Source organism: Oryx dammah, unplaced genomic scaffold, assembly GCF_014754425.2.
Source record: "Oryx dammah isolate SB20612 unplaced genomic scaffold, SCBI_Odam_1.1 HiC_scaffold_21, whole genome shotgun sequence".
In the NCBI taxonomy this organism is placed as follows: Eukaryota; Metazoa; Chordata; class Mammalia; order Artiodactyla; family Bovidae; genus Oryx; species Oryx dammah.
The window spans coordinates 75,838,645-75,866,335 of NW_024070205.1; the positions used below are offsets into that span (position 1 = coordinate 75,838,645).

The 27,691-nt window shown below is 43.3% G+C and overlaps 1 protein-coding gene across 1 annotated transcript; it reads left to right on the forward strand.

Annotated features, from left to right (window-relative positions):
* Positions 1 to 27,691, forward strand: LEMD1 (LEM domain containing 1). The gene is made up of 5 exons (XM_040262862.1): positions 1 to 82; positions 647 to 769; positions 3,552 to 3,626; positions 3,853 to 3,931; positions 27,493 to 27,691. Exons 1-5 carry the CDS (start codon positions 1 to 3, stop codon positions 27,689 to 27,691), a joined length of 558 nt encoding a protein of 185 aa, XP_040118796.1.

Sequence of the window (27,691 nt, forward strand, 5' to 3'; positions counted from 1 at the left end):
ATGGTGGAGGTGACGTGTCTGAGTGATGACGAGTTACAGAATAAGCTCAACAAACTGGGATTTTCACCTGGCCCAATACTACGTATGTATGCGGCAATTATTAGACACTACTCGATGATCACTTGTGAGCTGACTCCAAAGGCTGAAAATTATTTGTAGTGGAAGGAACATATGCAATAAAAAACATTAAAATAGAAATAGGAAAAAAGTTTAAAACCCAGAAAACCATATGGAAGGAAGAGACCATAAGTAACCCAGTTCTTATTCACAGATTAGTGAAGAGAAAGTATTGGTATTTTACAACCGTGAGACGCTAGTTACTCTTGATTATATCACCCTGGGCTCTTTTTACATTTCTAGAATGTGCACCATGTTAACTGTTTATGTCCTTGTCTGTATTTCCCATAAATAGGATGTACTACTTTGTCAGTCTTGTTCTCCAATGTCCATGACACCTAACTGTGGAAGCCCACCATAAGTGTTGGTGGAAGGCGAGGAGTGAGTCCAGTAGGTATGGGGTCCACCTCACTGTAAGAGCCACAATTTCCCAATAATGTAAGAATAAAAATCTAGGTTGTATAATATTTTGAATCCAGTGAGATCACATACACAGAGTGACTTAACTGCTCCCCACATTCTTTCTCAGCTTCCACCAGAAAAGTGTATGAAAAGAAGCTAGTGCAATTGTTGGTCTCAACTCCGCGTGCACCACCCAAGAAGAATCGACCCGGAGAACTGAGCAGAGCTCGGGACAATGATGGCAGTGAAGGTACCATCAGAAGCTGACCTGTAGGTAGCAGCTGTGCAATCATTCACGCCTTGCACGCTACGATTTGTGCAGCCTTAAATGACATGCCAGGTGACCTGCGAAATACCCCTGTGGCCTGTTTGCACACAGAGCCAAAAAATAGGCCCCTGGGCTGCAAAGGGAATCTATTAACTCCACATCTACAGTCATGCCAGTGACTCAGCGGGTGGACTGTTGGAGAAAGGACTGGTCAATTTGCACATTCTGTTACTAATCAGAGCCAACTCTGTATTTGATTTCTAAAACCAGAAGTTCCAACAGGTAATTTCCTAGTCTCCTTTCAGGTCTCACCCTCTGCTTTGCCTCAAGCAATAAATTTGACAATTATTTTCTTCAGACTAAATGATGACAGGTCCTTTCAGACACATGAACCAGAGTGTGCCTCCCCAAAGCCCTCCTGAGCCTCCTGGCTTCCTGACTTTGTGGGGTGGACCACAGCTGGTCTCTTCCAGGCCCCAGGGTGCATAGGGAGTGGTGAACTCTGGGATCCGTAGTTTTTCTTTTCAGGGGCCCCTGCCCCATGTGTAGAGTTCTCCTGCAGGAGTGTCTAGTTTAGGCTCTGAGCGGGTGGGCTTTAAGATTCCCACAATGCATTCTGAGGCTTTTTTGGTTCACTAGACATTTATTAGGAGTCCTATGTGAACCACAGGAAAATAAAAGGAACTATCATTCATTGAAGGCCATCAATGCATTTCTGGCCTAATATACATTATCTCATTTAACCTTCACAATACTTAGGTGAAGTTCAGAGAGGCCAAGTAACTGGCTTAACATAGAGCTAGGAAGTGGCCCCAGAAAATCAGCTCCCAGTAGCACGTGCCATGAAGGGTGAGGCCCGTCCGTCTTCATCATCACTATGTGTCCAGGTCCTGGAACAATGCTGTGCACACAGCAGGCAGTCACTCTACACCTTTCTCGTAATTTCCATTATGAGGATGAGCATATGACATTTTTATCCATGTCTGACCTACGAAAAATGGCAATTTCATATAGTTCAAATTAAGAACTTGGGAAACAATGTAAATGCCTGGGGCCCCCAAAGAATCCCCTGGAATACCTAGTGTGGGTGGTGGCGCAGACCCTGAGGCTTTCCCTGAGCCCAGCATGACCTCATGGAAATAGCAGCAGAGTTTGGGGACAGACCTCACTGGCCTCTGAGCAGAGTAGTTAGCATGGGGGTCCCTCAGGACAAATGGCTACTGCAGAGTTTTTCTGGAGGTGGGATGTGTTCAGAGTCTTGATCCAGATCTGGGGCTACCTCTGTACCCTGCCAGAGACAGGAGCTGAAGGGACCTGACCAGCCTTCTGATGAAATGCAGTGTCAGCCTAGAAGATTCCAGAGAGGAAGGCTTGTACGCTCACTGCTCGTGACTGCCCAGGACTGCAGGTCAGAGCTACACAACCAAGCTGCTGTGTTCTCAAGCCAAGCCATCCTGGTTCTCAGCAGGCAGGTTCTCCCCAGAGGTGCATTTATGCGAGGTCTAGGAAGGAGCTGGACCTTTGGTTTGCAAGCTCTGCTATTGCTTTACTGCCCACCCAACACTAGCCAACTGCAGGCAATCAGGTCAGAGTGGAAGCTCTGCTTCAGTCCTACTCTCGTAATGCAAGAGTCGATGGCTGGTGGGTAGTACAAGCAGAAAACCTGCCTCTCAAGGTCAGGTCTGAATCAGACGCTTGAATCCGCCCATTGAAGGAGTTTCATAGACCCTGGTGCGGTTAGAATGCAGGGTTGTCATGGAATTCATGAGGTCTTGTGGGCATTCAGCCCTGGGCGTTTCGCAGAGGCACGCAGCCTTGGGGTGGGGTTGTGGTGGAGGGGGCAGGTCAGCACCAGACCTGAGCCTGAGCATTAGGTCGTCCAAACAATGAGTGGGTTCGGTTTTTCTTGTTCTCACTCACTGTGCTGGCATTCGGTGGATCTAACCTCTTCAGCGGCCTCCGTGGCGGCTCAGAGGCTAAAGCGTCTGCCTGCAGTGCAGGAGACCTGGGTTTGATCCCTGAATGGGGAAGATCCTCTGGAGAAGGAAATGGCAACCCACTCTAGTACTCTTACCTGGAAAACCCCATGGACGGAGGAGCCTGGTAGGCTACAGTCCATGGAGTCGCAAAGACAAGACTGAGCGACTTCACTTTCAGTTTTCACAACCTCTTCAAACGTCCCAAATATTTTTGACTCGGAGGACTCATGTAAAATCCTCTGCAAGAAAACCTCTGCTGCATGTCCAACAGCACACAGCTGCTCCAAGCTGATCAAAACAGTTCTCCACCAACTGAAGCCGAGAGTTAACAACTACCTTTTCTGCTCGTGGCGGTTCCCCTGATTTTAAAGCCTTTTTAGCACAGACCGGGCTTCCCTCCCCTGGGTGCTCCTTGGAATACAGGACAAATTCTGCCCTGTCTTGACGATCAGAGATGCATGAGGCTTACAGCCGCTTTGAAGGGGCAATGATGAGACCAAAAACACGCCCAGATGAGCAGCCAGCTCCGGCTCTGCAGCGTGTTTCTCTCAGAGGCACACAAAGATGACCTCAGCCTCCCAGGGAGGAGCCTGCAGCGTGCTTGTGTGTTCCACAAAGGCCAGTGCAGAAAGAATCTGCCCTCAGAAGGTGAAGTGAATTTTCTTCCCCTCACAAGAATCTCTTGCCCTGTGATTGAGAGGATTCACTCCTGTGATTGGTGTATATTCCCTTTGCTAGCTTGTATGTTCTCATGGCTGATTTTCCTTTTGTTTCCCATGATCCAGAGTTTAATGCCACTATCATTTTGAAAAGAAATATCACACCCTCATCAGAAAAAAGCAAGGGACCCAAAAATGTATGTACGATTCTAATGCATGAATACTTTTACACATATATTAAATATGGGAAATAGTACTTTTCATGTGTATTAGCAAAGGGAAGAGCTAGTCCGCTACACTCAGTTATAATGGTAAAATCCTAGTGTTTTAAAAAGCCCCTGTTAATGCAGTTTCTGTTTTATGAAACTATTTCCACATCCCAGCACAGGGCGCAGAGTGACAGTGTCTCCCGCCCCTCCCTGAATAGCCACCCTCGCCCTCTCCGGCTGTCGTCCCCTGTCTCTCCTCTCGCCCGCGGTCACACGCACACCCACAGTGAGCGTGGGGTAAGTGTGAGTTCCCGTGCCCTTCTCTCTGTCTCCTGGACGCCAAGGTCTGCCCTCCACCCTCACCACCGCTGAGACAAACAGCCAGTTGGTGGGAGTCACAGGTTTGGGCAAGCCCTGCTGGTTTAGCAGCCCTGCCTTTCCACTTGCTGGTTATGCGACTTGAACAGACCTAGGCCTCCCGGAGTGCAGCTGGATCACTGTGCTGGGGACACAGGGCGACTGGGAAGGGGAAAGCTCTTAGCCTCGGACCTGGAGCACCGTTAGCCCACCATTAGCCCATGATCTCCGGGCCATCAACTCTAGAGGCGCTTTCTCAGCCTTCTGACCTCTGTCCCTCCTTGCTGAGACACCTGTTTCCTTAGACTTTGGCAGCTCTTGGGTCTGCCCTCTTCCTGTTCCGAGCTGGGTCTTTGTCTGTTGGCCCCTACGGGCGCTGGTGCCCGAGTCTGTCTTCAGCCGCTTCCCTCTCACTCCGTGTCTTTTCCTTCTCTGTCTCTTCCCCTCCGGCCTCTCTCTGGGGTGTCTCTACATGGCCTGCACAGAGAACCCTCTCCTAGGCTTGGGTCTGCATATCCAACTGCCTGCTGTCCTGGAGAGCTCCTTCCTTCTCCTTCTCCTCCCCATCCTTCCTTCCCCTTTTCTCACATTCACCCAACAAATGCTTGTAATCATGGACATTTCACAGATTAGGTAGATGGGTTTATACTCCCCACTTCGGTTATATCCCAGCAGCTCATTTTCACTCACCCCAAACTCCATCTGTGGCCTCTGCTCATTCTGATGGCTTCACTGCCTTCCTACTTGTTCCAGCTCAAAACCTCTGAGTTATTGTGGGATGTCCACAGTCCTCACTTCCTACACATACATCATTGCCAAGTCCCGTGGATTAGAATTCTGAGTTAGAATTAGAATTAGAATTTTGTTTTGTTTTTAATTATCCCTCCTTATCTTTCCACTGCTGCTATGTTGGTTTGCATTCATCTACTTTTTAAAAAAACATTGAACAATTGCAAAATCTTGCTAACTGGCCGCTTCCTCCAACTTTACCCAAGTCGGGTTCAATCTACCAGTAGAGATTAAATCATATTACTAATTTGCCTGGAGGCTTTAGAACAAGATGCACGCTTATTCTACACCATGAGGAGACATCAGTGTCTCCAGGAACTATATCTCCCTCACCATCAGCTGCTGCTGCTGCTGCTGCTGCTGAGTCGCTTCAGTCGTGTCCGACTGTGCGACCCCAGAGACGGCAGCCCACCAGGCTCCCCCGTCCCTGGGATTCTCCAGGCAAGAACACTGGAGTGGGTTGCCATTTCCTTCTCCAATGCATGAAAGTGAAAAGTGAAAGTGAAGTCGCTCAGGCGTGTCCGACTCGGCGACCCCATGGACTGCAGCCCACCAGGCTCCTCCATCCCTGGGATTTTTATCAGACTTAACCGTAATTACTTGTTTCTGCACCTCGCACACTTTCTTTCCACAGGCCTTTGCCTCAGCTGTTCTTTTTGCGTGGAATTCCTTTCATTTTCCCACCTGTTCCCCGTTTTCCTTCCTGTTAAAATCCTGTGATGACTTAACGCGCATCTCAAAGGCCAATGCAATGCATCCCTTTGCAGGTGCCTTGTGTCCCCTTCAGTGGCTGCCACAGGCTCTTGCACATAGTAGGAGCACAAAGCTCACCTCATCAAATCTACCAGACAGTTCTGTTGGCAAATGGGTAAGTTTACCAATGTGATCTAGTATGTGTATCTAGTCTACATACTACTTGCTGTGTTTAAATACCGAGTGAAAAGGAGCCCCCACGTAAACATTCCTGCGGTACACTGTAGCTTTAGCTTCCCACTGAAACATAATTCAAATCTGATGAAGGAATTCTGATATCTTACAAATTTTCTAAATGGATTTTTAAATTCTTCTAAATGGCTCATTAAAGGAATCCTTTCCATTCAGTAAACCTCATTTCCACAGAAAAAGCCTTTTGTATAGTTCCTGCAAAGACATTTACAGAAATAATAGCAGCCTGAGTATTTAAGGCACCAGGTGGGACCAATGTCCTTCATGCTTTGCTTTACGGAAACCTGAAATAAAACACGTCAATATTTTGAATTAGCAATAGAATTTAATAGAAAGTTTGTGATGGCATAAGATGTTTTGATCTGAAGGATTTATATAAGCCATTTTGATTCTCAGAAGGGCTGCAAGACATCTTTTCAACTTTAAGTCTGAAAGTAAATGTAAATAAGCACTTAAATTTCCATGTAAAATGTGGTAGAAAGTGTGTTTATTGAGACACTTGTCGAACACCATAGACTTTAATTACTTAAAAGCATTGGTCTGTACCTAATAGTCCTCTAAGTACCTGCAAAGGTAATGTTTACATTTCTCTGAAACACCAGTGAACACACATTTCCCTCTTACTTTAGCAGATTTCTAAGGGAATACAAACCACTTTGAGATTTGGATTGTGTCAATTTCTGGACACTTTTTAATATTATATGTGTGTGTGTTTTATCAAGTCACATATATGGCCCATTTGATTTGGTGATTAAGACTACCAACAAAGCCAGGTAAACATTTTTTATTGAGTTTTTTCCATCAGATAGACTCTAGACACAGTTTGTGCTTCCACTGATGGAGGAAGGAGTTAGGCCAATGTGTATAACTCAGGCTCTAAGTCCCCTTCTCCCAAAGAGGGAAAAATAGTGTTCAGGTGGAAGTAGGGAGGCAACACAATCTAAGCACTGAGGTTGCGTAAAGTGGGGTTTGAGTAGGGTGACCATATAATTTATTATCCCTGACAGGATGCTTTTGAAAATGAAACCAGAAGGGATGCTGAAATAGCAAGAGTAAAAACAGGGCTAGTCTGGCAAAACAGGGCATATGGTCACCCTGGGTTTGGGAGTGGTTCCAAAGGGTGACGTGTTTGTGCTGGCACATGTCTAGGTGGGCAGGGAGCTGCCGTGTGCAACACCCAGAGGGCAGCTGGCCCAGGAAGGTGTGTGCTCCTGGTCCCATCTGGGTGTCTCCTTATCCTCTCCCCAACAGAGCGGGCTCTTTTCGGCCAGAAACCCCGTTCATTCTGCTCTCCCAGCCTAGAATGCCTTCTCATCTTGCCGCCTCTCCTATACTACATTCCACCAGGAGTTTCTCCTCATGTGCTCTGTGGGGCTGGTTCTAGGAATCTGCCTTTTCAATCAACCCCTACTTCCACCCTCTGCCCAGGAGTGTTCCAGGCTGTCAACTTTTGAGGGTGAAAAACTGTATCTGAGTCCTCTGTTTAGTTCAACGCTAGGCATGTGTGGGTTGGGGCAGTTACACAGTCCCTGCTGCTGACCTGCAGGGAAGCTTCGCCTGCGCTGACAATAAAGATCTGGCTCTCTGGCCTCCTCGTCTGTGCCGTCTCCTAGCAGTCTCTCGAGAGACAGTGCTTGGGTCAGAGCAAAGTAATGACCGTCCGGGGGGTCATGACCGCAGAGCTTCCACCGGGTCTCAGAGTGTGAGTTAGCGACTACTTATAGTTCTTAACTGTATGTAGGGCATATACAGTTATGCTCCCTGTATATAGGGTGTTGTGCTAGACCTTCTTTAGGAAGAAAATATGTGCAAAAGAAGCCATTGTTTCTGTCTTGCAGAAATTTAAGTAGAGCTGCGGAAACAAAGAACACGTATAGAAAAAGTATGGACTCTACTGCCTGGGTTTATATCCCAGTTCTGCTGCTAACTTGGACAAGACACTTGCCCTCTCTGTGTCTTCATTTTTTCCACCCATAAATATGGATGATAATAATCTCAACTTCATATAATTTTGTAAGGATTAAGTTGGAATGGGTAAAATAGAGAAGTGATGGAGTGTATAATGAGTTATATAAGTACAAATAAAAATATTCTTATCATTAATATTATATAAAAAGCATGATATTTAATTATCTGTGATACAAAGCAATATACTTAGTGAAAAATAATATAATGGAAACGGAATCTTCAGTATTGAACTCCCAAGTGCCATAGAATGTGATTTACAGTTGCCTACAGGTGACGCTAGTGGTAAAGAACCCACCTGCCGATGCGGGAGACTCAGGAGTCATGGGTTGTATCCCTGGGTCTCCAGACCCTCCCCTGGGTATGGAGAACAAGGCAACCCACTCCGGTATTCTTGCCTGGAGAATCCCACGGACAGAGGAGCCTGGCAGGCTCGTCAGTCTACAGGGTCGCAAAGAGCGGGCATGACTGAAGTGACTTATCACATCACATACAAATGTATTTATATAGTTAAATATACAGATATAATTAAAGATTGCTCTCCGTGAGTGCTGTGTGTTGAATGAGGCAGATCAAACTTAAAAAAAAATGTTATATGTGCTCTCTCAGTATATAGGATTCCTTCTTCTCAATCGTAGATTTAAATCTATCCCCTGCCTCTTGAAACATTTTTTGAATAATTTATTTTGAGATAAGTTCAAACTTGGGGAAAGTTGCAAGAATAGTATTGAGTCAGCCAAAAAGTTCATTTGGATTTTTCCATTACATCTTACAGAAAGACCCAAAAGAACTTTCTGACCAACTCAATAGAGTTCCCATATCCCAGAAAATCCAATGGTTACCTTTCACCACGGTAAAAAAAATTGAACTATAGTTAATTTACAATGTTGGTTAGTTTTAGTGATTTAGGTTTTGTGTATATACATATATGTTCCTTCTCCTTATAGGTTACTACAAAATATTGAGTTAGCTCCCTGTGCTATACAGTCGGTCCTTACTGTGTGTGTGTGTGAGCATATGTGCACACACACGCGCATGCGTCTGTCCCACCATTACATCTTTCTGAACCACTAAGAGCAAACCGCAGTCATACAGCCCCTCAGTTCTCCAGCATGTATCCTGCCTGCCCCTAAGGGATTCTTTCCCACATAACCACTGTGTAACATGGAAATGCACATTAATTCAACGCTACCATCCAGTGTTCAGACCCCATTCAGACTTCACCAACTGTTCTGATTATGTCTTTCGGTTTCTGGCCCAAGGCCAATCTGGGAACACGTGTTGCCCGCAGCTTCCTTCAATCTGAACCCACAGGGCCTCAGTCTTTCCCTGTCAAATGTCCTGGACCTTTTTCAGGAGGATAGGCCTTTCATTTTGCAGGGTGATTCTTCTCTTGACTTCATTCAGGCCATGGATCCAGGCAGGAATTCCTCAGAATGGTGTGCTCTTGTCCTTCTGTCCCCCTGCTGGTAAATGCTAGCCTTAATCACCTGGAGAAGTCAGTGTCTGTCAGGCCCCTCCACATTTCTCTCTTTGGAATTGAACAGAGTTTTGAGGGAAAATATTCTGAAACGATACCTCATCAAACCCAGTAGTCATTAGCCCAGTACTCAGAAATGACTGCCTAATTCAACTTCCATCATCAGGATGGCCCATTGAAAGCTTCTATTTCTATTATTTCTTCTACATTTATTAGTTGGTATTTTACTATAAGGAAGACTTTCCCTTCACCCTCATTTATTTGTTGGTTGGTTGGTTTGGTTTCCCTGGTGGCCCAGACGGTAAAGAATCTGCCTCCCTTTGCAGGAAGCGTGGGTTCGATCCCTGGGTTGGGAAGGTCCCTTGGAGAAGGAAATGGCAACCCACTCCAGTATTCTTGTTTGGGAAATCCAGTGGACAGAGGAGCCCAGTGGGTTACGGCCCATGGGGTTGCAAAGAGTCAGACATGACTTAGTGTCTAAATAACAACAAGAGGTGACTAATATCCCACGCAGTGCAGTGAGAACAATGCAAAACAAAACAAAGAGAAAAAGACATGTGCTCATCATTCCTTGAGCATTTCCTTAATTTCTGAAACATAACAAGATGTTTCAGACCCATCTTGTGCTTTTTCTGCCCCAGGAGTGCTGGCTCCTTTTACTGCAGAATGATATTCAGAAACCAAGATCTTCAGTGAGCTTGCTGTTATTGGGGAATCATTGCCTCTAGGCTCTCTCAGTGGACAGAGGTAGAAAATGTTTGTTTCTATGTACACATAGACTTAGGCATCTACCACCATTTTTATATCTCTCTATATATACATTTTAAGAGTGTGAGTCCATATTGGCTTTCAATTACAATCCAGCATTGCAGTATTCTTTCTAACCTTTCCCCTTTCTGTGTTTGTAAGTCACTTCTCTGACAGGGAAAAACCTGCCTTCCATTACCCTCTGTGTATTTACATTTTTGTTCAATTTTTTAATGCTCTCAGCATAAGCAGTTTCTCAATCATAATAGCCAGCTCCTTGTCTGCACAGCCCCCATCACTACTTCCTTGACCCCTGGACATGCCAGCACCTCCATGTGGCCCTCCCCTTGCTGTCTTTCTGTCCTGGGACAGAGGACACACAAAGCCTCCAAGCTGTTCTCTCCCCTTCGGTTCCTGTTCATCACCCATCAGGCACCCCCAAAGGCCCCCCCGACCGCCGTACACACATGGAGCCCCCTGCTCCATGTCCTTGACCTTCAGGCAGGCTGGCACTCTGAGTCCTTGTCCCCACTCCCTGCCTTCCAGTGCAGAACACACTGACAATCCGGGGAAGGAAAAGGAAAGGAGAGAAAGCTTCATGTCTTTTCCATTTCTGATTCTGAGATCGGCTTCATTGTCTTTGTGCCAGGACTTTCACAGGATTTTTTGCTGTCTGTGTCTCAGTTGCTATTGTTGCTGATAACATGCCTTGTAGGCCTGTAACCATCATGCACAGAGCCTACCCCCAAGCGCTGCAAACCGAAGAGCCTGTATACTGAGGGAATATGCTACTCTTAAGACTGCCATTAAGCGTGTGGTTTGAGTTGCATGTAAAGATTTTAGGAGACCATAGTTTCTTAATTAATTGAGAAACATCTTTATTCCCAATAATAGTTGTATATTCAGTTGAGTCAAAGTGAAGAGTAAATTGCATATTCTATAACTATTTAATAAGCCCTTGGTTCTTTCCTATGACATGTGCTAATGGGAGCTAAATGCCATCTTTACAAGGAATGTAATTTAACATTGTTCTTCTAAAAATACTGACCTCCCGGTAGATATGCTTAATAATCAATGTGCCTTTATCTTATTTTTTTTGCCTTTATCTTATTGGTTATATGCTGGTTCTTTCTATGTAGTAAAACCCAGTTTTTGAAATACAAGAGCAGCAGGAAGAGATAGTGAAACCAAACTCTGATTATAGTAATTCTAAGCTGATAATAAAAGTAGACATTTATTTTCATAAAACAGAATTATGAACAGTGGTGGTCTTTTTCTTAAGGAAAAATATGTATTTGTTTAGGATGTACATCTTTCCATTCCCTTTCATCTAAGGATATAACCACACCGACTTTAACTAATTTATAATTTGCCTTATGAGTTTAGATATATGTATCCATTTGGGGGATAGGAATTACTCACAAGAGGACCCCTGAGTTATTTTAACTTCTTGGGACTTGTTAGGGCTTTGTGAGCACCAGAAACTGTCCATCACAATTCATGAGTCTAGACATGATTTACGAGAGAAAATTATTGATTATGGAATTTCCTATCTGAAAGGCTTCTTGGAGGAGGCTATATGGTTCATCTTATAGATGAAGTAACAAGCAGAGAAGGGATATGATTTGCCCAAACCACACAGAGTTAGAAAAGTTGGAATAGAATTCCAGCCTCCCAATTTCCATTCTATTGCCCTTTCCAGTATATCAAGCTTTCAAAGGGGCGGAAAAACAACCAGGTACCTGAACAGTGAAACAGCTCCCCCCAGTGTCCCTTTTGTTCGTATCGCAGAAGTTCACCCATGGAAGCAAAGGCTTTCTTTGTAAAGAGAGGCGCCTGTCATCCATCCTTCCATTCACTCGTTAAACCATGCTACAGAAATCGGGAGAGTTAAAATGGGCTGACGTACATGCATATGGGCACCCGGAACTTTCCCAAGTGGACAAAAAAATTCAAACCTGAAAACCTTTTTTTGACATTTTATTATAACGTATGTTATGCATCTAAAAAGGTATAGAGAATCCCATGAGTAGTTAGAGTCCCACTCCAGAGATTTAAAAAAAAAAAAATCATTTCTAATTCAGTTGAAGACCCCAATGTATCCCTCCCTGACTGTATCCCCTTCCTGCCTTTTCCCAAGGTAGCCACTAACCTGAATTTTCTACCTTTCATTCTTTTCCTTTCCTTTACAGTATCCACAAACTTTAGTTTCTCATGATTTTGGATTTTATTTAGGTTATATCACAATGTAAGTATCCTTCTGTGGTCGTGGTGATTTAATTCCTGAGTCGTGTGCAACTCTTTGTGACCCCATGGGCTGTAGCCCACCAGGCTCCTGTCCCTGAGATCTCCTAGGCAAGAATACTTGAGTGGGTTGCCACTTCCTTCTCCAGAGGATCTTCCTGACACAGGGGTTGAAAGCGTGTCTCCTTTGCAGGTGGATTCTTTACCGTTGAACCACCTGGGAAGCCAAGTATTCTTCTGCAACTTTCCTTTATCATTCCGTCTTATGTTGTGAGCTTCACTCCATACCTGTTGCTCTAGTTCATTTTTACTCCTATATAGTTATTATGAAAACATATCTATCCATTCTTTATTTATTGGACTTTTCAGATCATTTCCAAGTTTTTCTAATACAATCAGTGCTGCCACAAACACACGGGCATGTGACCCATTGTGTACACGCACAAGAAATTTTTTCTGATTGAATGAATATACCGAGAAGTGGACCTGCTCCACTATTAGTGGAATCGAAGGATAGATCTCTCTTCAACTTAAGAGAATATGCTAAGTTGCTCTATAAAGTAGCTGCAACATTTTATGCTCCTACCAGCGGTATATTAAGAGCACCATTGTTCTAAATCTTCTTCAAAGTGTAGTATGGACAGATTTAATTTTTGTCAGTGTAGTGGGTGGAAGATGGTATTTCATTATGACTGTAATTTGTATTTTTCTTATTGCAAGTTGAGCATCTTTACACATGTGTACTGGTCATTTGTGTTTTCTCATCTGTGAAATGCCTGTTCATGGCTCTTGCCCATTTTTTTCTATTAGATTGTTTACCCTTTTCTTGTTGATTTGTAAGAAATCTTTGTATATTTTAGATGCTAATCCTTTGTCAGTCATTAAGTGTAGAATGTATCTTCTAAAGTACTTTTAGATTTTTCTCTCTCTCTTTTTGTGAGACAAGTATTTTTGCAGTAGCTTTAGGTTCACAGGGAAATTGAGAGAAAGATAGAGATTTCCCACGTAACTCCTGCCCCTTGACATGCATGGCCTCTCCCATTGGGGAGGGACATTCCCCACCAGTAAGTTTGTCTTCTTACTCTTTTCCTGGTGTCTTTTTAAGAAATGATTTCAAACTTAACAGAAAGTTTCCAACAAAGAGTTCCTGTTTGTTAGAGTTCAGTTTGTTGGTGAGTTCCTTCACCTAGAAATACCAAGTCTCAGTGTTTTACCACATTTGTTTTATAACTTTATCTGTTCAGTTCAGCTCAGTTCAGTTCAGTCACTCAGTGGTGTCTGACTCTTTGCAACCCCACGAACCGCAGCACACCAGGCCTCCCTGTCCATCACCAACTCCCAGAGTCCACCCAAACCCATGTCCATTGAGTTGGTGATGCCATCCAACCATCTCATCCTCTGTCGTCCCCTTCTCCTCCTGCCTTCAATCTTTCCCAGCATCAGGGTCTTTTCAGATGGGTCATCTCTTCACATCAGGTGGCCAAAATATTGGAGTTTCAGCTTTAGCAACAGTCCTTCCAATGAACACCCAGGGTTGATTTCCTTTAGGATGGACTGGTAGGATCTCCTTGCAGTCCAAGGGACTCTCAAGAGTCTTCTCCAGCACCACAGTTCAAAAGCATCAATTCTTCTGCACTCAGCTTTCTTTATAGTCCAACTCTCACATCCATACATGACTACTGGAAAAACTATAGCCTTGACTAGATGGATCTTTGTTGGCAAAGTAATGTCTCTGCTTTTTAATATGCTGTCTAGGTTGGTCATAACTTTCCTTCCAAGGAGTAAGCGTCTTTTCATTTCATGGCTGCAGTCACCATCTGCAGTGATTTTGGAGCCCCCGCCCCCAAATAAAGTCAGCCACTGTTTCCGCTGTTTCCCTATCTATTTGCCATGAAGTGATGGGACCAGATGCCATGATCTTGGTTTTCTGAATGTTGAGCTTTAAGCCAACTTTTTCACTCTCCTCTTTCACTCATCAAGAGGCTTTTTAGCTCCTCTTCACTTTCTGCCATCAGGGTGGTGTCATCTGCATATCTAAGGTTATTGATATTTCTCCCGGCAATCTTGATTCCAACTTGTGCTTCATCCAGCCCAGCATTTCTCATGATGTACTCTGCATATAAGTTAAATAAGCAGGGCGACAATATACAGCCTTGACGTACTCCTTTTCCTATTTGGAACGAGGCTGTTGTTCCATGTCCAGTTCTCAATGTTGCTTCCTGACCTGCATACAGGTTTCTCAAGAGGCGGGTCAGGTGGTCTGGTATTTCCATCTCCTTCAGAACTTTCCACAGTTTATTGTGATCCACACAGTCAAAGGCTTTGGCATAGTCAATAAATCAGAAATAGATGTTTTTCTGGAACTCTCTTGCTTTTTCCATGATCCAGCAGATGTTGGCAATTTGATCTCTGGTTCCTCTGCCTTTTCTAAAATCAGCTTAAACATCTGGAAGTTCACAATTCCTGTGCTGCTGAAGCCTGGCTTAGAGAATTTTGAGCATTACTTTACTAGCATGTGAGATTAGTGCAATTGTGCAGTAGTTTGAGCATTCTTTTGCATTGCCTTTCTTTGGAATTGGAATGAAAACTGACCTTTTCCAGTCCTGTGGCCACTGCTGAGTTTTCCAAATTTGCTGACATATTGAGTGCAGCACTTTCACAGCATCATCTTTTAGGATTTGAAAGAGCTCAGCTGGAATTCCATCACCTCCACTAGCTTTGTTCGTATATTACTGTTTCTCAAACTAAACTGTAGACATTATGACCTTTTACTCCCTCCCCAAAACTTTATCATGTATTTTCTTAGACTAAAGATATAAAGGCAGGAGTCCCCAGCCACCTGTTAGCAACCAGGCTGCACAGTAAAAGCTGAGTGGTGGGCAGCTGCACTTACAGCCTCTCCCCACTGCCCTCTCATCACCCCTTGATGGGACCATCTAGTTGCAGGAAAACAAGCTCAGGGCGCCTGCTGATTCTGCGTTATGGTGAGCTGTCTAATTATTCCATTATATATCACAATGTGATGATAAGAATAGAAATAAAGTGCACAATAAATATAATGCTCTTGACTCATCCTAAAACCACTTCCCTGCCTCCCCAGTCTTCTACAAAAGTGGTCCCTGGTGCCAAAAAGGCTGGGGACCACTGCATAGAGACATTCACAGTACAATGACAGGAGTCAGACGTTTTTAAAAATTGAGGTTAAATTCACATAATGCAAAATTTACTATTTTAAAATGAACAATGGCATTTAGAACGTTCATAATGCTGTGAAACCACTACCTCTATTTAATTTCAAAACATTTTCATCACCCCAAAATAACACTCAGTACCCAGTGGCCAGTTATTCCCCACCTCGCTCCTAACAACGCTTTATGCGCTTTCTGTTTCAATGAATTTACTTCCGGGTCTTTGTTATGAATGGGGTCATTTGTTATGTGATGCTTTGTGACTGGCTTCCTTCACTTGGGGTAAGGTTTCAAGGCTCCTCCACGCCGTAGCATGTATCTGTATCTTCCATGACTGAATAATGGCCCACTGCATGTGAGTGAAGTGAAAGTCGTTCAGTCGTGTCCGACTCATTGCAACCCCATGGACTATACAGTCCGTGGAATTCTCCAGGCCAGAATACTGGAGTGGGTAGCTGTTCCCTTCTCCAGGGGATCTTCCCTTCCCAGGGATCAAACCCAGGTCTCCCGCTTTGCAGGTGGATTCTTTACCAACTGAGCTACCAGGGAAGCCCACTGGATGGATACACCACGATTTTTTTATTCACTCCTTCGTTCATTGAAGGACATTTGGATATTTCTACCTGGAATATTCACATACAAAGAGTTGAGTGCCTGTTTTCAGTTCTTTTGGGTACATAGCTCGGAGTGAAATTGCTGGGACCTGTAGTAACGGCTGCAGCATTTTCCCACTACCTATGTATGAGAGTTGTAATTTCTCATATCCTTGTCAACTCTCCTTATTCCACCCCAAGTTTTTTAATAGCCATCTGGTGGGTGTAGTATCTCATTGCGGTTTTGATTTGCATTTTTCCTTAATGATTAGTGATGCTAAACCATCTTTTCAAGTGTCTATTTCCCTTTTGTGTATCTTCTTCGGAGAAATGTCTGTTACAAGCCATTTTAACCAGATAGTTTGTTGGGGTTTTTTGTTATAAGACTTTATATACTCTGAATACTAGACCGTTATCAGATATATGATTTGCCAATATTTTTTCCCCATTCTGTAGGTTGCCTTTTCACTTTCTTTATGATACCCTTCAACATCACAAAAGTTTTCAGAAAGTTGATTATGACATATCTTGGCATAGCTTGCTTTAGGTTTCTTCTGTTTGGAATTCATTCAGCTTCTTAAATCTGTAGATTAGTTGCTGTTGTTCAGTCGCTGAGTAGTGTTTCAACTCTTTGCAACCCTACGGACTGCAGCACTGCCTGGCTTCCCTGTCCTTCACCATCTCCCAAAGTTTACTCAAATTCATGTCCATTGAGTCGGTAATGCTTTCTAACCATCTCTTCCTCTGCCACCCTCTTCTCCTTCTGCCTTCAATCTTTCCCAGTATCAGGGTCTTTTCTAATGAGTTAGCTCTTCACATCAGGTGGCCAAAGTATTGGAGCTTCAGCTTTAGCATCAGTCCTTCCAGTGAATATTCAGGGTTGATTTCCTTTAGGATGGACTGGTTTGATCTCCTTACTGTCCAAGGGAGTCTCAAGAGTCTTCTCCAACACCACAGTTCAAAAGCATCAGTTCTTCGGTGCTCAGCCTTCTTTATGGTCCAACTCTTGCATACATTCACGACAACTGGAAAAACCACAGCTTTGACTGTACAGACCTTTGTCAGCAAAATGATGTCTTTGCTTTTTAATGAGCTGTCTACATTTGTCATAGCTTTCCTTCCAGGGAGCAACAGTCTTAATTTCATGGCTGCAGTCAATGTCCATGGTGGTTTTGGAGCTCAAGAATGTAAAATCTGTCACTGTTTCCACTTTTCCCCCTTCTATTTGCCATGAAGTGATGGGACCAGATGGCATGATCTTTTTTTTGAATATTGACATGGTTTTTTTTGAATATTGAGTTTTAGCCAGCTTTTTCACCTTCTTCTTTCACCGTCATCAAGAGGCTCTTTAGTTTCTCTTCACTTTCTACCATTAGAGTGGTATCATCTGCATATCTGAGGTTGTTGATGTTTCTCCCACCAGTCTTGATCCCAGTGTGTGATTCATCCAGTCTGGCGTTTAGCATGATGTACTTTGCATACAACTTAAATAAACAGGTTGACAATATACAGCCTTGTCATACTCCTTTCCCAATTTTGAACTAGTCAGTTGTTTCATGTCTGGTTTTAACCATTGCTTCTTGACCCTCATACAGGTTTCTCAGGAAACAAGAAAGGTGGTCTGATATTCCCATCTCTTTAAGAATTTTCCACAGTTTGTTGTGATCCATACAGTCAAAGGCTTTTGCTTAGTCAATGAAGCAGAAATAGATGTTTTTCTAGAATTCCCTTGCTTTCTATATGATCCAGTGAATGCTGGCAATTTGATCTCTGGTTCCTTTGTCTTTTCTAAGCCCAGCTTGTACATCTGAAAGTTCTTGGTTCACATACTGCTGAAGCTTAGCTTGAAAGATTTTGAGCATAACCTTACTAGCATGTGAAATGAATGCAATTGTCCAGTAGTTTGAACATTCTTTTGCACTGCCCTTCTTTGAAATTGGAATGAAAACTGACTTTTCTAGTCCTGTAGGTTAGTGCCTTTTGTCAAATTTGGGACGCTGTCAGTCATTATTGCTCCAAATACCTTTTTTAGCCTGACTTCATTTTCCTCTGCTTTCAGTTCAGTTCAGTCGCTCAGTCGTGTCCAACTCTTTGCGACCCCATGAATCGCAGCACGCCAGGCCTCCCTGTCCATCACCAACTCCCAGAGTTCACTCAGACTCACGTCCATCGAGTCCGTGATGCCATCCAGCCATCTCATCTTCTGTCGTCCCCTTCTTCTCCTGCCCCCAATCCCTCCCAGCATCAGAGTCTTTTCCAATGAGTCAACTCTTCGCATGAGGTGGCCAAAGTACTGGAGTTTCAGCTTTAACATCATTCCTTCCAAAGAAATCCCAGGGCTGATCTCCTTCAGAATGGACTGGTTGGATCTCCTTGCAGTCCAAGGGACTCTCAAGAGTCTTCTCCAACACCACAGTTCAAAAGCGTCAATTCTTTGGCACTCAGCCTTCTTCACAGTCCAACTCTCACATCCATACATGACTACTGGAAAAACCATAGCCTTGACTAGACGGACCTCTGCTTTAGGGACTCTAATTACATACATGTTAGACATTATAATCCATTAAGACTGAGACATTTTTAAAATTCTGTTTTCTCTGTATTGTTTGTTTTGGATGATACATACTTCTATCTCCAAGGACATCGATTCTTCCCTCTGTTTTCTTCATTCTGCTGTCAAGCCCATCTAAATAAATTTTTTATTTTCAATTGTTGAATTTTTTCAATTCCAAAATTTACACTTGATTTTTCTGATATACTGTACCATTTCTGTAGAGAATTAAAAGTTTTTCATTTGTTTCGAACATGTCTCATTGAAGCGCTTTGTGAAAGTTACTCCAAAATCCTGGTCAGATGATTTTAGTATTTGTGTCAACTTGGTGCAGGCCTCTGTTAGTTTTTTCTCACCTGAGTTATGAGGCTCTGGATGCTATTTAAGTCTTCTATTTTAGCGGGCTTGCTCGTGCACTGGTCGGAAAGAGGAGGGCCAACTCTTTGCCATCTGGTGCAGGTAGAAGCCCAGGGTCCCACTGGGCCTCCACTGCTGCCCTGGTGGGTGTATGCACTTTAGTATTGCTGGGCTGCGGGGAGAGGCCCCTCGTGGCCTACACTGACACACCCAGCTGGGGCGGGGGCTCCTGACACATGGAAGTGGAAGTCCAAGCTTCCATGTGCCTTTGTATGGAGAGTGGAGTGTGCCGTTTGGTGGAGTAGGGCTGTTACTGTCAAAAGTCTTCTGTCTTACTAGACTGCTCCTTTTTCTTTTCTTTGTCCTTTGGCTTTTGAGCGAGCTTTTTGGGGTCTGATTGCAGGTTATGGCTTCTCTAGCACCCAGTCAGAGAAGGCAATGGCACCCCACTCCAGTACTCTTGCCTGGAAAATCCCATGGACAGAGGAGCCTGGTAGGCTGCAGTCCGTGGGGTCGCTATTAGTCGGACACGACTGAGCGACTCCACTTTCACTTTTCACTTTCATGCATTGGAGAAGGAAATGGCAACCCACTCCAGTGTTCTTGCCTGGAGAATCCCAGGGACGGGGGAGCCTGGTGGGCTGCCGTCTCTGGGGTCGCACAGAGTCGGACACGACTGAAGTGACTTAGCAGCAGCAGCACCCAGTCCAGGATTTACAAACTGAGAAGAAAACTCAGAGCACTCACCACATGTCATTCCTCGGGTTCCAAGGTCCCTAGCCCGTCTGCTTCTCTGCACCTCTCAGAGTCTTTATGCTTGCTTTATTTATAACATCTTGGAGAAGGAAATGGCAACCCACGCCAGTATTCTTGCCTGGAGAATCCCATGGACAGAGGAGCCTGGCGAGCTACAGTCCATGGGGTCACAGAGTCGGACACGACTGAGCGACTGAACACGAATGTGACATCCAGGGTTTGGGCTACGCTTAACTAAGAGGTGGGAAGAGCACCTCTATCCCGCCTCATCCTCAGTGCCATTTGGAGCAGTCTGTCCTTTCTCTTCTTATCCGCAATGCTAACTCTCATCATACATCAATTTCTAAACATATGTGGGTGTTTTAAAATGTACACAGGATTTGTCTTAATCGAGTATGCTAAGGTGATAGACGTGGAGACAACTGCCTTTGAAAGAAGAGTTTATTGCCTACAGTCCCCAAGAGGAATGGGCACATCATGCCAGTGCTCGGCCACGTGGAGAAGTATCAGAGTCAGGCAGGAGGCGGGAGTGAAAGAAAGCATGGTCTCATGCCTTGAGTATGATATTTGCAGGAAGGAATGGGTCAGGCAAGGTAAGCATTTTAGGATTAGCTAGTTTGAATAACTTCAGTGGGCTCTGGGCTATAGTATAGGGTGATCCCCAGTTGTCCAATATTGGGATCGGGCTGATTCACAGCAGGAGAAAAATTAGCTTGGTGTGTGAGAGGTGATTAGGGATTGGTGGGTTTGGACTGGTTGGTTTGCATATGAAACAACATGCTTTACATTCTCTCCTGAATTAGCAAGGCCCCAAGATGTCAAAGCACCATAAAATACAGGAAATAAACATCTATGATTAATATAACAGAGTCTTTATTCTGATCAATTCACTGGCCTGTGCTGAGAACAGAATGTCTTAACTCCCTTAGCGTATCTTCCCCACCTTGTTGTTTTTAAATGGTGTCTTTACTTGTCCCTTTGTTCTTCTATATAAATTTTAGAATAAGTTTATCAAGTTCCATGAAAAATGTAGACTGGAATTTTGATTGAAATTGTATTGACTTAATAAATTAATTTAGACAAAGCTGGATCTTCACTTCCTGTTCGTGTTCTTCACATTTATTGAAATTTTCTTTAATATCCTTCAGTAAGATTTTATTATTTTCTCAGTGAAGGTCAGGCTCATCTTTTGTTAGCTTTATTAGGTAGCTGTGTTAGGTGCTGTGCTGTGCTTAGTCATTCAGTCGTGTCCGACTCTTTGCAATTAATATTGGGAATAGTATCTTTTAAAAATTGTGTTTTAAATGGTTAGTTGCTTGTAGATAGAAATGCAGTTGACTTTGGTATATTGATTTTCTAACAATGAACTCTTTGCAATCATAATCATTTTTCTGTAAATCTCTTTAATTCGTTTTGATTACCTTTAATTTCTTTTTGTTTTATGGTGCTGCCTAAGACCTCTTTATTACAATATTAAGTCAGAGGGATAATAGTAAGAATTCTTATTTGATTCTGATCAGAAGAAAATGTTTATGAAGTTTTCCTTTTGAGTATGATTTTGGTGTCGGTGTTGGAAGAAACCTTTTAACAAGTTAAGGAAATTCCCATTCTATTCCTGGTTTGCTGAGAATTGTTTTAAAAATCGAGAATGCGAATGATAACAAGGTTTTTAACCTTTCTTTTGTTAATGTGATGCAGATTATTAAATTAATTCAAAATCATTACTCAGGTTAAAAGAACACAATGTTTTAGATGAGAACTTTATTAAATCAAAGTTGAGGTAAAAACAATAAAGAGTCTGAGATTATTGTAAAATCTTTTATTAACTTAATCATTTTAATCAATAAAGGGATTTGGGCTAACTCAATTTTAAAGAGTTCTAAATCAAAAGGTTTTTTTCTGCCTTTAAGCAGGGTCGCAAACTGCCGGTTTGCCAAGTCATTGGTAAAAAGTCTGGTTCTACATATAGGCCTTTTCCAAAAAATTGCTTTAGTGAGTTAGTGAATCACTAATTGCATTAGTGATTAGGAGAGAATTTCGTCCCCACCCCCAGGAGCTTCACTGCCTCTAGACTCCCCAGAATCCAGCAGTTAGAAGTCATGGGAGGATAAGAGGAAAAAAGGGTGGGAAACCCAGCGTGCTGCACCCCTTTGATTGCCTAAAACTGTGGGTGTCAACCTATGACATTTCTGGCTAGGTTTGGGTCTCCATTGTAAAATACACTTCTTGTGGAAATGCAAACAAATTGCATTTCTTTATGGGCAGGTATGAATGGCTTTAGTCAAGGTAGATTATTTTCAAAAGCGAATACATTTTTGGATGAGTAATAATTTAATGAGGATACAAAATGATTACTGTTCTTTCTGGCTCTAGATTATAGCCCAGTGTTTTATAGTTAGCCGTAACAGAGTATGACATAATATCTCATACACACTCCGCTTTCACATTCAATATGATATCTATATATATATATATACATACACCCACGTACACACACATATATATAAGTAGCATCACCGACTCTATGGCATCACCAACTCGATGGACACGAGTCTGAGAAAGTTGGTGGTGGACAGGGAGGCCTGGCGTGCTGCAGTCCACGGGACTGCAGAGAGTCAGACACGACTGAGCAACTAAACTGAACTGATAGATAAGTAGGCCAGAATTAGCACAAAATAGTCTACCTGGAAAAAGCTTATTAAAAAGCCAATTTATCTGAAATATTTAAGAAGAGATCTGATGGTTACAAGTGTTACTGCCTCAGGAAATTAGTTGATGATTGGACAATTTATCAGTTAACGATATCAGTTTTCAGAAATATGTTTTGATGTATTTGTAATAATGAATTTCCCCAACAGAATGATTCCAAGACTAAAAACCAGAAAACATAGGCATCGAAGCCTGAATATCTGAATTTAAATTACAGCTATTCCTTTTACTAATTGCATAATTTGGGGTAAATAATTTAGCCTGTAAGTCTCTATTTCTTCACCTATAAAATGGTGACGATTAGCTCTTAGAGTTGTTAGAAAGATTAAGCTAACTGAGGCATGTTCAATGCCCAAGATGTTAAACATTCAAGCGCAGTATTTCTAATTCCCTTCCAGAGCAGCACCATCATTAGGCAGTATAGCATGGTGTGAGGAGGAGGGACTCTGAGGCTACTTCCCCTGGGTTGGCTGCTGGCTCCACCATCTCGCCAGCTGTGTGACCATGGGCATACTACTTAAACCATATGTACTTCAGTTTTCTCATCTGCAAAATGGGCATTATAAAAGCATCTTCCTCATAGGGTGGTAGGATTAAATGAGTTTATTTCTGTGAAATGCTTAGAACGGGGACTAGCACACGGGAAATGCCATGTAAGCGTTAGCTGGTATTGTAGTGAGATACTCATGGTTTATTGTACTGGTATATCTCAGAACTACTACATTATATCTACAGTTGATCAGTAATATGTGGATGAGGATATTTTTCTGATTTCGGTGCTAGGGGTGTACAGAAGAGGGTGGGGCAGCAGAGGAAGTCACGCTTTCCCTCAGTATCAGCTGCAAATGCTCTGCAAAAGCAGCTGCCTTTGCAGAATCTAGCTCCGGGCAGAGGGAGAAAGGAGCAGAGATATTCCATTTCCCCATGGGTGCCATTTACCCTCACTAAGCCATGGCTTTAATGAGCACCAATATTTTTTAGTTCCATTGTAAATGGTGTTTACAGTGAAAATCATATTACAGCAACATTAAAGGAATTGTTCAAAGATAAAAAATAAATCAACTACAAACATGCAAAAACTGATTTAATGTTTTCAATTTCCCTCCAGTTTTTGTTTATCTGCACATGCAGTATGTATTTACACAGCTGTCGTCAATGAGCACATAGCATTTTGTACTTTACTGTGTTTAACATTAGCTGATAACTCTTTCCCTGTTATGCAGTCTTTATTATTATTATTGATGGCTGCAGAGTCATGTTGATAAGCATAATTACTCTTTCTTTGAAAATCAAAACGTTCACCTTTTACATACTGTAAGAGAACTCTAGGAATACAAGTAAGGGCAATAAATTATAGAAGAAAAGGAAATCAAAGACCTACACCTCCTATGACAAGAGGAAAGATAGGAGGGGAGTATGTGATTGCCTGAGAACTGTGAAATCCTATAATTTGATTTTGCAACAGATTTCTACCCCAATGCTTTACTTAACATATCTATTTTTAAATGTAAGAGAATTAAAAAGAAATTGCATGTGATGGGTACACAGAGGTTCATTATACTATTGTCTACTTTTGTATATGTTTGAAACTTCTGTAATTAAAAAAGGTTTAAAGAAAAGAATGTGCTTATAAAAGGTTTTTCCAACCCCCTTAGAAATAGTTTGAGTGTCTCTTGGTGAGCAGGCCCCCGCAGCCCACACACGTGGGAGTTTTCAAAGTCCTTCTACCTCCAGAGCCTTGCTTTCTTCCTCCAGGAAATTGACATAGTGCAGGTACATAACTCTTTCTGTAGTGATGTCCTCACTGGGAACAGTGCTCCCTCAGATGTGGAACTATTGTGCCAAGCACAGCTCCTACCATCTGCAGAGACCCTGCCTGGATACCACTAAACCACTGCTGAGAACACCTTGTTTAAGAAGGTGGGGTTAGAGCGGGTAGAGCGGAATGGTGGAGGCCACAACTGCCTCACCATTGGTGGTCTCTGCCGGGAGTGGGTGACCCCCGGTAGACGGTCGTAGAGCAGGCCAGGCCCTCCCCACCCCACGCTGGGCTGAGGCCATCACGCCTGCTGACACAGCACCGCCTGAAGGTGGTTGTCCAGTCACTAAGCTGTGTGTTCTGTTGGGTGTCCTGATGACACACTTGCTGAGACCAGGGCTCTCCTGCCTCCTGCTCATTCTGAGTCACACGAGTGCCCAGTGCCTCCCTCTCCTGCCCGCCCCCGATCAGCCTCGAGTCAGTCCATCTCACTCCCGCTCTCAGAACGCCTCCTTTGGACTTCCCTTCTGGATCTTGTTCTGTTTGCTCTGTGCAGCTGCGGGTGAGTCCTCCCCTGTCTGAGGCAAGTCCCATCTTGCTCTTGGCACCTGACCCCCTGACCCTCAGCCAACAGCCTCCTGAGGCCTCTAGTGGCACAGCAGCTGTTGGAGGCTCCTGTTGTGTTCAGGGGTGCTGGGCTCCTGGGAGGGGGACAAATATCCACCCCCAGTGGTAGATAATATGGCTTGATTAAAGAGAAATAGAAAATCAAGCCATCCTGCTGTACACTTTAAATCTATACAGCGATGTATGTCAACTATTTCAATAAAACTGGAGGGGAGAGAGAAATAGAAGACAGCTCTGTGAGATCCAACAGATGGTCTGACTAGGGAGAAGGAAGTCAGTGCAGAATACACACAAAATCCCCACACTCAGTGATCAGCTGTTTAGGACAAGGATGGTGTGGTGGTCCCTTTGAAAATCCTCACTGCCAGCATGGGGACTGGTACTCAGCAGAAGAGTAGAAAGTTTGTTGAACAAATAAATAAAACTTCAGGTCAATAAAGTCAGGTATAGAATATGTATATGAGGGTCCAAGAAATATAGACCAGATGAGTGATCTGAGTGGATAAGAGCAGTGAAGAAGACTTCTTGTAGGAGGGAAAAGAGGAGTCTGGTGTAGAGTTCCATTGATAATACTGAGTGACCGTAGACAACTTAGCCTTTCTGTGCCTCAAACATACACTCTCTAACATGGAGCGATGGGTGTCTACAAAGGAGGGCAGGGTGGTCGAGGAGGCTCAGTGCGTTCACGAGAAATGGAACCTAGAACTTGATAAACGGTGGTCAGCGACACCATCTGACACCATATCTTCACCTTGCTGGGGCTCACCCCCTGGACACTGCAGACATTTGAGGATGACGAGGCCCGAATCTTAAGTATGAATGGACCGTCCAGGAAAACCAGACATATGCGGAGAAACGACCACATGAAATTAATAACAGTTATCATTCTCGCAATCATTATGACTAATGTTTATTGAATGCTTACCATGTGCCAGACCTTTTCATCACTTCATACAGTTTAAATCATTTAATCTTTACAACTCTATTTCACAGAGAGGGGACAAAGGCCTAAAGGGCCTTTTGACTTTATCGGAAATATACCAGTATGAAAGAAATTTGGGGGAAAAGGAAAAAACAGAAACGCTATGATTATCTCTCCTTCTACCCCTCTTACAGAACATTTTCATTTTCCTAAATTATTTTCTAATCCAAGTTCATTGCCAACTGGTCTTTTAAAACAACTTTATTCTTTGTATAAAAATGACGCGGGCTCATTAAAAAAAGTTTCAAGCAATAAAGAAGTACAAATAAGATAGAAAAGAAAGAGCTGGTGTTTAGGAACAGCGTGCTGCTGGCATCACCGGACCCTCGTCACCGGCACGTCTGCTGTTCGTGCTGAGTCACTGCAAAAAAATATTCCACTGCAGAGCTTGGATGTTTTTCCTAACTGTTGAATAAAGGAAGGTTAACTTAAAGTTTGTGTTATGAGGTTCTAAACTACCCAATGGGCTTCCCAGGTGGCACAGGGGTAAAGAATCCACCTGCCAATACAGGAGATGCAAGAAGCGTGGACTCAATCCCTGGGTCAGGAAGGTCTCTTGGAGCAGGAAACGGCAACCTGCTCCAGCATTCTTGCCTGGAAAATTTCATGGACAGAGGAGCCTGGCGGGCTACAGTCCAAGGGGTCGCAAAGAGTCAGACCCAACTGAGTGGCTGAGCACACACACCCACACACACACACAAACTACCTGATACACCAAAAACTTATCAGTTCTCAGATTATATGACTTTTCCTAGAAAAAAAAATTCTTTGTATAAATTATTGGAAACTATAAATTTTTGATATATTTTTTTCTGTTCATTAGAGATGCAAGACTTCCACCAGTAAACCAAAAGCCGTAGAAATCTGCTCGGATTCTAACCGTACTAAAGGAAGAAGGTAATGCTTTTCTTAACATATGAGAAAATATGTATGTACATAAGATATGAGTCCTATGCAACTCCTAGAAAAAAAAAAACTCATTATTCAGATTTCTGTGAAGGGTTTGAGTCTGAAAGGAATGTGTTGAGAAAGGAGAAAGATTGGTGATCTCTCACAATTTCGAAGTCTAAGGAGCCTTACAGACTCTGCACTTCACTACTCGTATTTAAAGAGAAGGAAATGGGCCGGAGAAGCTGAGGAGGATAGCATAAATCATAGAACCAGAACCCAAGTCATTTAGAAACATTGGTAGTCATTCAGAAACCTTTATTCCTATTGGTGGGGAAGGGAAAATAAAAGAAAAAAAAAAAGAGCAAGGAGTTGAAATAAGAGCTCAAAACAGGATGTTTTATGGGTCAAAACAGTAAAGCCTTCTGGTATACTTCCTAACTCCTGAATAAATTTTGGCCGATTGCCAGGATTTGACAAGCAAATCAGAAATTCCCCTCTCTCCTTTGGCAATGTAACATAAGCAGATTTCAAAAGTAGTTCCCATTTCCTCCCTGAAAAATCAGTGCCTATACCTGTGGAGGAAAGGGAGAGGGCCAATGTACAGACGCCCCCTCAGCGAGAGCCCATCCCCAGTGGGCACCCGGGCAATGTAAGGCCCTGAGCCTGGCCTTGCACCACCGCTGGAAGATGCCACACACAGGGTGATAAACACACGTTCCGTGGGATTTCAGAGATCTCACACCTTGGTGATATCCTGTTACTATTACTCTTTGAAATTAGCTTAGGTTTTAAATGAGCAGAGGGTTGCTTCCTGAAGTCTCACCATGGTTGCTCCCTTGGGCCTGAAGCCCCGCACATTTTAAGGGGTCCTCAAGTAGCAGTTGTACACAACCCTAAAGGCCACTACTGTTTTCACAGATGTGCTGCAAAAGTATCAGACATCAGATGCAAAGCACTGAGGAGCCTCAAAGAGAAAGCCTGCTGCAGAGTGAACAGGGGAGCTGGAGACAGGAGCCTAGAAGTGTTTCCAACGGGCTTGACACTCGCTGTGTTTGGCATCTTCATTATCGTGATATTTGTCTACATAACTATGGAAAACAAGTCACTGTTTGGTTAA

Bases quoted from the DNA above. Each gene is read 5' to 3' on its own strand.
- LEMD1 (XM_040262862.1), top strand. From the start codon at position 1: ATGGTGGAGGTGACGTGTCTGAGTGATGACGAGTTACAGAATAAGCTC. The intron at 770-3,551 runs GTACCATCAGAA...CCCATGATCCAG, and splicing joins GGACAATGATGGCAGTGAAG to AGTTTAATGCCACTATCATT. The intron at 3,932-27,492 runs GTAAGTGTGAGT...CTGTTTTCACAG, and splicing joins ACACCCACAGTGAGCGTGGG to ATGTGCTGCAAAAGTATCAG.